The sequence below is a fragment of the Lynx canadensis genome, chromosome A1 (genome assembly GCF_007474595.2).
Source record: "Lynx canadensis isolate LIC74 chromosome A1, mLynCan4.pri.v2, whole genome shotgun sequence".
Taxonomy (NCBI): Eukaryota; Metazoa; Chordata; class Mammalia; order Carnivora; family Felidae; genus Lynx; species Lynx canadensis.
Genome location: NC_044303.2, coordinates 11,324,784 through 11,340,221, shown reverse-complemented (window position 1 = coordinate 11,340,221; position 15,438 = coordinate 11,324,784). Strand labels below are relative to the sequence as shown.

General features: G+C 37.5%; 1 protein-coding gene across 1 annotated transcript in view; it reads right to left on the bottom strand.

The window, feature by feature from the left end:
* The window catches only part of BRCA2 (BRCA2 DNA repair associated), a 59,869-nt gene extending 45,792 nt beyond the window's left edge, over positions 1 to 14,077 (bottom strand). The window contains exons 1-10 of the mRNA XM_032593638.1: positions 13,938 to 14,077; positions 13,077 to 13,178; positions 10,554 to 10,778; positions 4,936 to 5,044; positions 4,259 to 4,305; positions 4,119 to 4,159; positions 3,815 to 3,926; positions 3,027 to 3,076; positions 2,032 to 2,143; positions 80 to 1,198 (exon numbers count right to left, since the gene is read on the bottom strand). Coding sequence (XP_032449529.1) covers positions 80 to 1,198; positions 2,032 to 2,143; positions 3,027 to 3,076; positions 3,815 to 3,926; positions 4,119 to 4,159; positions 4,259 to 4,305; positions 4,936 to 5,044; positions 10,554 to 10,778; positions 13,077 to 13,143 — 1,882 coding nt within the window. The 5' untranslated portion in view covers positions 13,144 to 13,178; positions 13,938 to 14,077. The remainder of the gene's footprint in view (positions 1 to 79; positions 1,199 to 2,031; positions 2,144 to 3,026; positions 3,077 to 3,814; positions 3,927 to 4,118; positions 4,160 to 4,258; positions 4,306 to 4,935; positions 5,045 to 10,553; positions 10,779 to 13,076; positions 13,179 to 13,937) is intronic.
* Between the last annotated feature and the right edge of the window lie 1,361 nt (positions 14,078 to 15,438).

Sequence of the window (15,438 nt, the reverse complement as noted above, 5' to 3'; positions counted from 1 at the left end):
CACAAAACTATACATTCTCTCTCTCTCCCTCTCTCACTTTCACACACACACACACACACACACACACACACACTCGTACCTGAATCAGCATTTGCAAATGTCAGTGGTCCTTCCAAAACGTTTGCTTCAAATTGGGCTGAATAGTTCATCAGTCCCGATTGCTGGTCCTTCTGTGTTTTTAGTCCTTGATAAGATGTTTCATCATTTACAACATAAATAAACTTTTTTGTTTTCTTTTTCAAAGTGGATATTAAACCTGAATTCTTCAAAGCTACAGAAGTATGTTTGATAGTGGCTGGCCAGCTTCCATTATCAAGTGAACGTGTACTTAAAGAATCCTCTTTCTGTGAGCAAATAGAATGTTTTTCTAATCCACTTTCAGAGGCTTCATGTTCTTCTTTAAAGTTTGGATCAGTTATATTGTTTGAGAACACTGCACTGAATGTCTCTTCAGGTGATTCTCTTATCCTGAATATAGACTTTCTGATACCCTGAAGTGGAGAAGCTATTAGAGAAGTTTCAAATACTGCTTGCTTTACCGCAAGAATGGAATCTTCATGAGATTCAAGACACTGCCCTTCATCTATCTTATTTACCACTATTTCCTCATTTAATATCTTCTCTGTACACTTGGGTACACCTGAAATCTGTGGTAAAGAATCTTCTAAAATAATAAAGTTGGTACATTCTTTCTCTGTGGTTATGAGGTTTTTTTCTGAATTATTTTGGTCACAAGAAGAAATACACAGTAGAGGTAATTTCTCCATGTGGGTTCCATTTAGACCTGAGAGGGTTAGGTGACATGATTCAGAGGCTGAAGACAGTACAACTTCCTTGGAGATTTTATCACTTCCATTCCCAAAGGGCTTCTGATTTGTTACATTCGAATCTAATGGATCACTGGCATTTGCTTCCATTTCAGATACAAAAGAATGTTTATTTTCTTTCATTTGTTTTTTGGCTTCTTCACATTCATTGGTTGTTTCATTGAAAATATTCTTCCTAGTCTTGCTGGTTTTTATTTTTTGTAGGTTTCTTGTTTTACATTTAGGAACACATAATGGAAAACTATCTTCTTCAGAAACATCTGCAACTCTTTCAAGTACTTCATCTTCTAAGACATTTGGTGTTGAGTTTCCAAAAGGGTCTTTGCAGCTATTTACTTTATCACATGAATTCCCTACCATTTTCCCCAATCCTGTTAAAATTTAAAACAGAAGCATATTAATAACATTTTATAATATGGCCACATAATTTATACTATTCTTGCAACTGTTCTCAAAGAGATAGCATATACCATGTAACATGTAATGTGGCATTTAAAGGGTTATCCTGAGTGCTAGCTCTTTTAGGGAGGGGAAGGGAAGGAGGGTGCCACCCTTCCCCCATTCTTCTGGTAGACTGATTCCAATGTCTCCAAAGCCTTCTATTCATACTCTAATCCTAATACTACCCCCCCCCCTTTTTTTTTACCAGCTCTACACAATTAAAACTCATGCAATCTTAGTATATATTCTCAATTTAACATTCTAAGATTTATCAAATCAGATGTTCCAAATTAATTTTGTGGCCCTATAATAACTGAGAGTAAAATCTGATTTTACACACACACACACACACACACACACACACACACACACACACACAGTTATCTAATCCCACACATTTATACAGAGATATACACATACCAAGAAAAATGCAATATTCCAATGATCTGATTAGGTAACTTTGAGTACATGTGCAACCCAAATTACTAATTAGAAATAAGGCCTTCACATTTTGTTAATTTTTAGTCTTATTTTTATCTCTGTAAGTTTTGAGTTATAGGTTTTGTTTTGGTGTTACTATAGGATATTGAATGGTATTATCTTACCATGATTTAACATTTTCATTTAAATCACATTAGCTTCTACTCAGAGAACTTTCATTAATTAAGAAGGAAAAACAGTGTATTTTCTTTTTAAGAAAGAAGTAATAATACTTTAATGCTGTCAGTTAAAAACAGTAGTTCAATTAAATAGAAGGACTTACCTTGACTTTTAGCTTCTCTTTGACTTTTGTTTTCACTGTCTGGCCCAGAAGGGATAAACCTATCATTTTTCTTCAGACTTTCGTCATGGTTACACAAATAGCTTTTAAAGATCTGCAAAAGTTGTATTTTAAAGTCACTAGTATAAAAATTCTCACTATGCATATATTCAACTTAGAGACACCATTACTTCATAGGCAGTCAAGAAAATCACATATAGAGTATATATATGCAATGGAGTATTACTTGGCAATAAGAATAAAATCTTGCCATTTGCAATGACGTGGATGGAACTAGAGGGTATTATGCTAAGCGAAATTAGTCAGCTGGAGAAAGACAAATATCGTATGACTTTCACTCATATGAGGGTTTTAATACACAAAACAGATGAACATACGGGAAGGGAAGCAAAAATAATACAAAAACTGGGAGGGGGACAAAACGTAAGAGACTTAAATATAGAGAACCAACAGAGGATTGCTGGAGGGGTTGTAGGAGGGGGAAGGGCTCAATGGGTAAGGGGCATTAAGGAATCTACTCCTAGATCATTGTTGCACCATATGCTAACATAGATGTACATTAAAAAATAAATTAAAAAAAAAAGAAAATCACATAGGATCGGGCTTAAAGACTTTATCAAAGACTTAGATAAATCATAAATTAAGGAATGAAAAAATGCAAGATAATATTTCAAGGCATTCTAAAATTATTATTATTTTTTAAATTTTTTTTAACGTTTATTTATTTTTGAGACAGAGAGAGACAGAGCATCAACGGGGGAGGGTCAGAGAGAGAGAGGGAGACACAGAATCTGAAACAGGCTCCAGGCTCTGAGCTGTCAGCACAGATCCCGACGCGGGGCTCGAACTCACGAACCGCGAGATCACGACCTGAGCCAAAATCGGACGCTTAACCGACTGAGCCACCCAGGTGCCCCATGGCATTCTAAAATTATAAGCAACTGCAACAGCATCCTCAATTTGTCATATTTACTTACAGCAGTAGTGTCATTAGGAAATACAGCTGCAGATGCTTCCTCATCTCTGACTGTAAAAAAAAAAAATTCAATTTATCTATACTGTATTATATACCAGACACTAAGGTTAATGTGAAAACTGAAGTATTTTCTGGTCATACATCAAAAGACACATACACTACTGAAATAAATGATGCATTTGAAACAAAACGAATTGACTCAAGTATGGTAATTAGAAAGGTCAATCAACATAGTGAATAAGCTACATTCAATTCCTTAGTACCACTCATAAGGGGCTAAGAAACTGTGGTTTGATGACCCCGACTTTAAGGTAATACTATCCATAAAGACTAAGAAAATCAGATGGAGCTATGGGGTCATGACTTAAGGATAAAGCTTATAGACTTTAGCATTTATTTAGATAATAATACACTCTAAAAGCATATTATATGTCTTACTTTTCAACATGCTTTTACCTCTATTATTTCATCTGAGCAACAAAAAAAGTTAAATCCTAGCCAAAGAGAGAATCAAAATGGAATGTACTTTTGCTAGAATAATAAAAAAAATCCTGGTTTGCATATAGATGGACTCTTACAGAATACTACTCCTAGAACACCATGTAATGTACCTGTAATCCCAATATAAATAGAATAAAATTATTCTGAACTAACACACTTCTCAAAGATAGTATAATCTAATTACTATCCAATTATCTTTTCCTATTTTCTTTTTGTCAGAAGCATTTAGAGATGACACTCTGTCAACATTATCTACCATCTTACATGATACACATTTGCTAGTATTACCTATGAGTACAGTAGAACTAAGGGTTGGTGGTGTGGCTAAAGAACTTGACCAAGACATATCGGGATCCACCTCAGCTCCTAGACTTTCAGAAATACGTTTTGGTGTCTGACCCTGGAAATAAGAAAACGGTTTATTTATTTCACATAAATGCACTAATGATTAAGAGTATTTTTTTCACTTATCACTCACTGAATGCCTACATGAGACCATAGGTACGTATTTGTAAATCTCAGGGCACAGGCAGGACACTGTTGTCAAACTCTCACTTCTCCACAAGAAAAATACACTAGGCGGAATATTTACCTTCATAAGCTTCGGTGTATGAAACAAGCTTCCACATACCACTGGGGGTAAAACAAGGGGAAAATTACTACATTTTATTTTTATTAAAATTTAAGAGTATTTTAGAGCTAAAAAAAAAAAACCCTCATTTTTAATCATACCCGACTTTTCTCTTTGTGGTGTTACATGTGTACTTCGTAGAAGAGGACTAAAATGGAAAAAAAAAAAAAAATTATTCAAAGATAACAGAAATGGCAAGAAGAAACAAAATATTAATGTTATTGAAAAAAAAGACTCAGTCATATCAATTATTAGAATTACACTACTTTGTAATATTTTGTTATTTTTTAAAAAGTAAACATCTCATGAAAAATTAAGTAACCACTAAATTATGTTTAAAATGTCCACAAAAAGTAATGTATAAAGCACTCACAAATTTCAACTGCTAAGAACTGTACATCTTGAACTTAAAAATTATGCAATTATGTAAACTGAATCTATAAAATCATATTCTCTCAAAGCACACAAATTATTTTAAGCTGCTATATCAAGGGCATTGCTTTTCATCAATATTTTTATAACTTAAAAATGTCACAGAATATAGATAAAAAAACCAGTGAATTCAACATAGTAAGAAAAACAAAGTAAATGTTTCTAATGTAAAAATTATTGAATTAAAAAACTCAACCTAAAAGGAGATTATTTAAAAGTAGAATATCCTCTTTCAGGCTTTTAGCCAAAATATTAGCATGAAAATTAGGTGCATTTCTAGAAAACAAACAGCATATGTAGGAAAATGTTTCATTTAAATATTTTAATAGAACAAGCTTTACCATACCTTTCACTAAGACAAGAATTTAGAGGTGGGCTGGTAACATCATTTGTTTGATCCATTTTAGACTTCATTGTGCAACAACTTTTATGTTTACTATTGGTAATATCCTTTCCTGAAACAGTACAATAATTCAGTGAGTACGTATATGCTATGGATTGTGAATTTTCATTCTCTGGAAGTATTTAAAAACAAAAAAAATCTTATCTATCCTGGGAAGGAGAATGTATGGGGAGTTCAGTTGAATTGGTTTCTCAGTTTGTTGATTCCTTCCAAAAGGGGAGGTCTCAAAGGATGTGTGCCCTCATTCAACAAGTATATAATATATGTAAGACACTTTGGGACACTTCAAGGAGTTCATAACATAGCAGGAGAAATTTTTTGAAATTCCACACAAGTGGAACACAGAATAGAATGTTTTATGCCTTATTATTAAGTCACACGCACTAGGGTATTATGAAGGATAAGAGTAAAGAAAAAGACATTTACTAAAAACCTACCAACATACCAAATTTGATCATATTAGTCTTCTGCTGAAAACTTTCAAGATCTTGTTCTCAAGAGCAAGCTCAAATTCCAAAACAAAACTCCCTAGTAACAAGGACTTTCATCATCTGCCTTAATTTCCATGACATTCTTTCACTCTACTTTTCAGCCATACCCAACCACCTGCATATCCTGCAAGAATGCTCTCCTTCACTTTAGGCCTTTGTACAAACTGTTTTTCTCTCTTTTTATTTCTCTTGACTGAACATCCTCTTTCAGGATTCCATTTTGAAACTACCTCCTCTGGAAAAATTTAGTGGTCCTAACATGAGATTAAGTGATAGCTGGTGCTGTATGTTCCTCGTAGAGTTTATCATACAGCATTCTTGCTTCCCCTCCTAGAAATGTGAGCTCCTTGACATAGGGATCTTACTTATCACTGTCTCCTTAGCAACTATAATCAATGCTTAATGTTACAGTCACTCCACAATTCCTGGCTGGATGAATTAGCAGTGATTAGAAAAAACTACCACTATTGACGAATACATCTATTTTCTCCACAATAAGGCTCAGTCAGGGTTTCTAAAGCTGTATCTGGCTCTATCAAATCCAATTTACAGTGTGGAAATATTCCCATTTTCTGTATCACAAATATGGTACTTGAGGCATTTATTATTACTCTTAAAAACTGCTTTCAAAAATAGTTGCTTTAACTGATCCTATAATCTCCAACTTAGAAAAGTTTGGGGAAAAATAAGTTGCATTAGTGTTAATAAAATAAGGCAAAGACCAAACAAAACTATTTGCAGTAGCACATGCAAAACACTGTGTTATATTACTCATTTCTTAAGTAACAGGAAATGGATATAATCACTACTAAGCCAAATACACGTGTGAGGTAAACCCCACTTCAATGAAATATCCAAGTTTCTCTAATGAGACTTTTAGTTGACACTAAAAAGTAGCTAAACCTATTTTTAAAATTTCACTTTTCCCAGTTCATTTTAACAAAGATCATAATCAGGAAATGACTACTACACACTTAGAATGGCTAAAGCCCAAAACAAAAACAACACCAAATGCTGATGGGGACGTAGAACAAGAAAAACTCTTACTCACTGCCGATGGAAATGCAAAATGGTGCGGCCACTTTGGGATTCAGTTTGAAGTTTCTTATGTAACTAAACATATGCCTACCATATGATCCAGCAATCATGCCCCTTGGTATTTTCCCAAATGAGTTGAAAACTTAGGTCCACACAAAAACCTGCACATGATAGAGTAGCTTTGTTCATAACTGCCAAAACTTGGAAGCAACCAAGATGTTCTTCAATAGGTGAACGGATAAACAAACTGGTACATCCATATAATACAGCATTATTCAGTGATAAAAAGAAATGAGCTATCAAACCATGAGAAGATGCAGAGGAACCTTATGTTGCTAAGTAAAAGAAGCCAGTTTGAAAGGTTACATACTGTATGATTTCCACTATATGACATTCTGAAAAAAAGACTGTAGACTGTAAAAAAGATCAGTGGTTGTCAGGGGTTTGGGGTGGAGGTGAGTGAACAGGTGGAGAGCAAACACAAGGGGCTTTTAGGGCAGTGAAACGATCCTGTAGGATACTGTAATGATGGATACATGACATACATTTGTCAAAAACCACAGACCTGTACGAATAATGAACCCTAATGTAAACAAACGACTTCAGTTGATAATAAAGTATCAATATTGGCTTAGCAATGAACACCCAAATGTAAAAAATGAAAAGTAAAAAAAATGAAGCAGGTAAAAATAAGTCATATCCAAAAAACATTTGCCAAGTAATCTGAGAATCTCATAAAAAGGCTGAATAATGGTGAGATAAACTCATACGATTTTACTCAAAAGGACTGCTGAGAGGCAGAAATAGTACATTTCCTCATGAAACTTTAGGGATAATTCTCATTTGAAAACAATAGATGTCAGAATGAAACAAGTAGGTTAAAAAACAGCTTAAGTCTTACATTTTAATACTGAATTTAAACTAAACAAAAACAAAAGGAATCAGGAAACTATAGTCAGAATTATTTATGCACTATAACCTTAAAAATTTTGATTCATCTGCACTGAGAGTGGCCTTATTAATTCATTCCTGTCCCTCCCTAATTATAGATAGACCAATTCCAACTCTTTCAAGATTCAGTAAATTAGCATAAACTGGTTTACAGAGCTTTTCCTGAGCCCATTAAAATAGATGGCTGTGGGGCGCCTGGGTGGCGCAGTCGGTTAAGCATCCGACTTCAGCCAGGTCACGATCTCGCGGTCCGTGAGTTCGAGCCCCGCGTCAGGCTCTGGGCTGATGGCTCAGAGCCTGGAGCCTGTTTCCGATTCTGTGTCTCCCTCTCTCTCTGCCCCTCCCCAGTTCATGCTCTGTCTCTCTCTGTCCCAAAAATAAATAAAAACGTTGAAAGGAAAAAAATAAAAAATAAAAAAATAAAATAGATGGCTGATCCCTTTACTATGCCCACAACATAGCACTTTCGTAGGTGATCCTATTATAGCATATACCACACTGTATATTTATTTACATACTGTCTTACACAAGACTGAGTTCCTACAGGTCAAAAGCATCTTATTCATGTTTGTATCCTTAATGTCTAACAAATTGCCATGCACAAAGTATGGAATACTGGTTGACTGAATGATCTCCTTTTCTGTGTTCTGCATTTCATCTGCTAAATATTCCTTAAGGCTCTATCCTAAGCCTCATCATAATCAATTTCCTCAACACATGTGATGACTTTATCACTTTGTTGACTCCTATAACTTTCTTTCCTATCTGTATGCTCTCTTAAGTTTTAATCTTGTATTCCCCAAATCCTTCAGGACATCACCTTACACCTTACCACTGTCTCAAATTGCAGTCCACAACTCAACCTACTTTTTTTCATCCTTTGAAGCTTTTTCCGTCTTATACCTGTTTTTCCTCCAGTGCTTAAAACGTCTACGAATGTCACCATTATATTCTTAGTTATGCTCCAAACCTGTGATTTGATCCTTTCTTTGAAATCCCTAGGTCTAGGATATTGTGGGGTCTTACAGTTTCTATCTTCCATATCCGCTTTCACTACCACTACTCTAATTCAGGTGGTTGGCCCACTACAACCTGGACCATTATGTGTCCTAACTGGTCTCCCTGCCTCCAGTCTTCCATTTCCATGAGAATCACCCGATTAGTTTAAAAGGTACACTTATGGGCTCTATTTCTAGTGATTCTAATTTAGTAGATTCAGATTAGGACCTGAAATCTTCCCTTTCATTCAGGACTTCAGGAGATTCTCACAATATAGGCATCTCATTTTGAAAAAAAAATCTCCAAAGATTGGGTCCAGTTATTAGGCTTTCCAAAGCAAAATAAATACTCATTTATTCTGTAAATATTTACTGAATACTCACTTTGTATGCCGCTAGGTATCCAGTAACATACAAGAAAATCTTTGTCCATTACCTATGTCCTCTTTGTATGTGCATTTTCTGGTACCATGAATTTCCTCTTTCATAGTATTTATTCCACTGTAATTGCTTATTTTAAGTCTCCTCCAGTAGAAGCTAACAGTGTGACAAGGAAAACTTCCCAGAAGCACATACATAAATCAAGACCTGAAAGATGAGCTTGTTAGATAAAAAGGTAGGAAGAACTAACTTCCGGACAGAGGTAACAATCTATAAAGAGCCATGGAGCAAAGTGGTTTCAAAAAGAAATTCAGTATGAACAAATGGTAAATTACATGGGTGGGAGAGGAATTATGGTAGCATGAGGCACGAGTTAATGAGACTAGATTAAAAAAGAACCTTGTAAATCATGTTAAGGAGTTAAGATTTTATCATGAAGGCAAAGGGAGGTAGTCAAAGATTTGAAGCAGGAAGTAGCATGATCAAATTTACATGTGATTTTTCTGGACAACCTATCAAATAAACTCAATTGTTTTAGTCTGGCATTAAATATCTGGCTCTAGGTGCTCTTTCTAGCCTTAGGTTATTTATTGGTCCGTTTTAGACATGCAACACTCCAAACAATCTGGGGTGCCTGGGTGGCTCAGTCTGTTGAGCGACCGACTTTGGCTCAGGTCATGATCTCACAGCTTGTGAGTTCGAGACCCGCGTCAGGCTCTGTGCTGACAGCTCAGAGCCCGGAGCCTGCTTCGGATTCTGTGTCTCACTCTCTCTCTCTGCCCCTCCCCCACTCGTGCTCTGTCTCTCTCTGTGTCAGAACTGAACATTAAAAAAAAAAAAAAAAACACAACCTGAATTACTTGACATTCTCTTAACAAACTACATCATCATCTTCCTCACGTTTTTCCTCTGCCTAGTACATTCATTATTACCCTGCCATCTTCAAATTTCTGGATCTCACCTATCCTTCAAGGTTATTCAAATAAATAAAGGTAATTCAAATAAATCACTCCCCAATTCCCCCCCAAACTTATTTATGCTCTTTCTTCTCAACTCTCACTGTACTTTTTGTACTTTGCTTTTGACACGTGCCACATTCAATCTTAGACTGCTCTTTATCTGTCTACTGTTAATTCCCCTTACTTGACAGTAACACTCCAGAGAAAGGAGAATATGTCATTTAAATAGGTGATAAACATTTGAATGACTGAACATATAATCTTATTACATGATTGATTAGAATACCTGGCATGTATGCCAGGGAAACTGTTACCAAATCAAAAGACATTTATAGAAAATTGATAAAAATACCCTTCTCTGTCCTCTGTGATAACCTGCAGAAATAGAGTTTATTTAATTAACATCAAAACAAATCCCACTTGGTGTTTTTTTTTGGGGGGGGAGGGCAGAAGAAAGATATAATTTAACAAACTAGGCAGGATATATTAAATCAAAGGAGGGAAGAAAAGGAACACTAATTAAGTACCTGCATTCTTTTATTTAATCCAAACTTACAGGCATTATTTTCATCATCTCCATTTTTCAAGTGGGGAAAGTGAAGCCGGAGAGATTGATCTGACCAGTATGATACAATTACCAATAGAGCTGGGAGTTTTAACATAGGTTTGTCTCAATTCCTGGTTCATGTTTTTCCCCTAGTCTACTGGACCACATTACTTACCCGAGTCTATTCTGTATTTACCTAATTCTTTTAAAGGAGACTGTTGGTATATTGGTGGAATCAGACCTTGCTCTTTGAATATTATTGGGGTTGAAGCCAACTGATGACAAGGTTTCCTTTGTGGGGTTTTAAACAGGTTTGGTTCATAACTGATTTTATATCCAGATTCTTCTGTGGGTTCAGAATTATAGGGTGGAGCTTCTAAACAAAGTTCTTCAAACCAGTTAAGGCTTATTGGCCCTAAATCTGTAAGAAAAATAAAAATTCCATCTTGGTTTTAATCAGTGACAGGTAAGTTCATGAACCAGTAAAGATCATAACAAAGAAAAGGATGCTTGAGATTTTGACTGTAGATTACTTTTGTTAATGTATATTAATTAAACAAGAGCAGTAATCTGTTCTCCCTCCAATCTGTAGCATGGTCTAACAAGAGTTTACAAAAGTTACAAGGTGATTGCTCCTAGCTATATTAGTTAGCTTTTCTAAAGTTTTCTTTCTCTTACATTCAGGATTCAGAAACAAGTCATTCATAGCAAGAATGCATTCCACAGATACAATTTAACTACAAAGACTACATAAAGGGATGTGAGAAATCTGTAAGTACAGGAACATGTAGACTCACAAATCAAATGGAATAAAAAGACTCCCTCCTGTTAAAGAGAAATGACAAAATTTCTACTATGATCTATCTACCCTTAAAGTAATGATTCTCAATGTGTGGTCTCTGGACTACTGGTGGTGGGGGTGAGGGTGGGGGGTAGGTCCCCAAGACAAATTCAAGAGCTCCATTAGGTCAAAACAATTTTCATAATAATACGAAGGTATCATTTCTTTTTTTCACAATGGTGACATTTGCACCCTTGGTGTGTAAAACTGATGACATCTTTGCATGAGTCAAGGCAGTGGCAATAAACGGGGCTAGTAATTGTATTCCATCATTCACGTACTTGTCAAAAACAAAACCAAAAAACCAGTCTAATTTAAAATATCATTAATGAAGCAGTAAAAATTATTTTATAAAGCCCAACCCTTGAGCACATCTTTTTAATATTCTCTGTGACAAAATGGAAAGTATGCATCAAGCATTTCTGCATATTAAGTACGACAGTTGTCTAGAAAAGCACAAGTGGTGAGTTATGAGCTGAATTAGCACTTTTTCATGGAAAGTCATTTTTAGTAGAAAGAACAACAAATAAGTCATTTTGAGTTGAGTGATTTGGTGAACATTTTCTCAAAAATGAAGTGAGCCTATCACTGCAGAAAAAAGTTTGTTGCCAGTGAGAAAATGACAGCTTTTAAATGGGAATTCGAATTTTGTTAAAGTTTATTAAGGCTCTGTAAACTTATCTTCTTAATCTTAGGAGATTTTTCTGATGAGATTAGTGAATTAACACATGTGATTTTTAACGCTTAATACAATGTGTCAATATATGAAATATTTGTAATCCACAACACTGACATTTTACAACTTATCAATACCCAATGTTACAACATGGATAAAAGATTTATTCAAAGTGCAAAAAAGACTAATAGAATTAAATGTAACAAGAGTATAAAAAGCTGACGATATGGTTTCCAATTCCATATTGCAACTCTTAAACCCTAACTACCACTTATCAATTTTTTGTGTATTATCAAAGAAAAATACCCACAATTAACTGAAGACTATTAAAATACTCCTTTTTCTCAACTACATTGGTGTGTGAGGCTGGCTTTTCTTTATATGCTTGTACCAAAACAACATACTGCAACAGATTAAATGTAGAAGCAGATATGAGACTCCAGCTATCTTCTATTAAGCCAGATATTAAAGTGCAAAATTGTAGGGGCACCCGGATGGCTCAGTCCGTTAAGCATCAGACTTCTCAGGTCATGATCTCAAGGCTTGTGGTTTGAGCCCCGCCATAGGACTCTGTGCTGACAGTGTGGAGCCTGCTTTGGATTCTGTCTCCTTCTCTCTCTGCCCCTCGCCTGCTTGCGTGTGGGCTCTCTCTCAAATAAAACATTAAAAAAAATTGGAAAACAGAGCCATCCTTCTTTTTTGGGGGGCGGGAAATACGGTTATTTTTCAAAAAAATATTATTTATGTTAATATGCAATGGGTTTATCTTTAAGTAAATTAATAAACTTTTTTTTCAAATTCTTAGCTTTAATTTCTATATGGTAGTCTGCATAAACAAAAGCTCTCTGAGGTCCTCAATCATTTTTAAGAGTTTAAGGAGTATTGAGACTAAAAAGTTTGACAACTCCTCCTGTCAAGTAACATTACCAACGCTTCTGATTTGCTAGAAGGTCTGTGCTTTAAAAGCAATTCTTCCTACTACTAATTTTAAGAGGCTGGTCTTTTGTTTGTCCCCAGGGTTCTACATTTATCATTTGGCTAACCCTAAATGACCATTTTCTTAACTGGATGGATGACTCCAGAAGGAACAGTTTACAGAGTAAACAAAACCGTCAAGTATTGGATTCTTTTCAGCAAGCATGCATATTTACATATTTTTCTGAAAACATTTTCTCGAGGTAAATGATCAACTTTGTCAATACCTGCTTTATTGCACCGCGTCCTAAAAATTTCAAAAAAAGTTGGTCTCTCTTTGCATCCAATAGGCATTTTTATCTACAATATTACTTCGATGCTTGGTAACTCTGCAAAAACAAACAAACAAAAAAACACCAAATACACTTCACAGGGATGCAGTCCTTGTTAACTGACTCTAAGGTACAATCAGAAGCAGGTAAACTTGCCTAAAGTTACATTGTTTCTTTACCTCGGTCCTATCTTTTGGGACGGTAGCTGAACTCACTGCGAGGATGGGAGCGTTCCGTGTTTGTGCTGTCCAATGGAGTCGCCACTAGCCACATGAAGCATTTGAAACGGGGGAAGCGCGACTCAAGAACAGAATTTTAAATGTTTAGTTTCAATTAAGTTAACTAGTCATGTGCGGCTAGGGGATGCTGTCAGTGAGGGGTCCTATGAGAGGTAACTATCTTTGGACAATTTCAAATCAGTAAATCTTCGTAATACAGCAAATGCCGGAGGGTTTAAGCAAGACAGATACAGCGTACCAGGAGCTGTAAAACATTTTCCGGAATTACGATATTCCGTTAAAGTTAACTTCATCGTCTTTCCAATTAAGGAAACTTGAGACTGGGACATCTGGGGCAGCTAAGGGGCAAATCCTGGGCGGGTGGCGGGGGACCGAAGCTGGGAAGTGGAGTCCCAAGGAAGCGCCAGGGCTCGAGTCCGCTCAGCGGAGGAGCCGAACCCCCGGCCCTTTCTCCCAGTCGGTGCGAGGTTGGCACCGACCGTAGAGGGCGGGAGGCCGCGGCTCCCACCCCGGGAACGAGAGGCGTTCCCCCGCCGCCTCACACCGGCCCGTCCGTCTCCACCCAGCCAACACTAACCGCCTCCGCTGGTGGAGCTCTTTTCGGCCGGAGAAGGCTGACAAAAACCGCGCCGGCACCTCGACCAGAAATCTGGGCCGCAGGCTCGTTTGCGCGGCGATCCACGGTTCTGACAACAACCAAGGCGCGGAGTCCCAGCAGCTCCGCCTCCGTCGACCCTGTTTCAGACGCTCGCGCCAAAAGCCCGCTCCCTGCGCACGTCACGCGGTGACGCCATGACGCGCACGCAACGTGCGCGCCACCCGGAAGTCAGGCTCTGCAGCGTCCGTGTGGCGAAAGCCAAGCGCTTTTTCGGCTGCTGAGCGTCTGGTCCGGAACCGCGTAAAGACGGAGCTGGGGTGCTTCTTGTCTTCTCCCTGAGGCTTCAGAGTACCAGGCCGCGCTGCTGGGGGGGCGACCGCGCACAAAGTGTACTTCGCCACTCCTCATTCCCTCTGCCCCACCTCACGTTTGGGTGACCGCTAGGGTACACGGCCTGGGGTCTTTGAAAGACCTTTGTTCTCCCCTAAGAACGGCGTCCCCTAAAGTGGCCCACCTTGGGAACCCCCAGAGTGGGCCGTGGTTGTGGCTAACTGCTTTCCCGGTTGTGTGCTCTGCATAGAGTGGAAGGGGCTGAGATTTGAAGCCAGAGGACTTTAGTTCTAGTCCCCATGTTGCTCTTACGTGGCAGGTTTCCAAGACCTCTAAGCCTTGAAAAATTGTGAAATGACCGTAGCTCTCCTGCAGGTGTTCCCCTCTGCAGGCTTCTGTAGTATTTATATTCTTACAGCGGCCAATCACCCTGTTTTGTGCCTTTCTTTTCTCTAAGTCGCCTTGAAAGACTGGAATCTGTCCCCATCGTTCACAGGGTCTGTGACCTGGGTAGCAGGAAGCTTAATTACGGCTGGCTGGTATAACCTAAATTTTCTGGATTCTGGTGTGAGAGCTGCTTATAGACCTTGCTGCTGTCACAAAGCTCTTGAGCAGTAAACAATGAAACAACCTTAGATTAGACAAAGGGTGGGCTCTTCTTGGTTACATAAGTGTCGTTTTAGTTTGATCCTTTTCTTTTGTTCTAGCAGGAAGCCTTACCAGTACAGATAGCAAAGTTTAGGATCATCTAGGTCTAAATAGCAAAGGAACACACAGCTCTGATTCTTACCCAGTTAGAGTTACCACTTAACACTCATGAATTACTCTGCTTTGTGCTTTATAGGTAATACCACATTTAATCTTGTAATAATCCTATAAATTAGTATTGTCAGATGGGGAAACCAAATCACCTGGTTAAGTAACTTGCCTGGTAACAAGGCCCAGGTTTCAGTTCAAGTCCTTTTGATTTCGGATACTTAACTATCCTGTGATTAAGTTTCCATTTACCCTCTAAATCAGAACAATTTGCTTTTTTCACCTTTTGGGACAGTGGCCCTCACTAGGAATGACTTAATGAGAGCTGTTGGCATACAGTACAACCTTCTAAAGTACATTTTCTCACCACATACACCCCCCCCCCCATAACTTT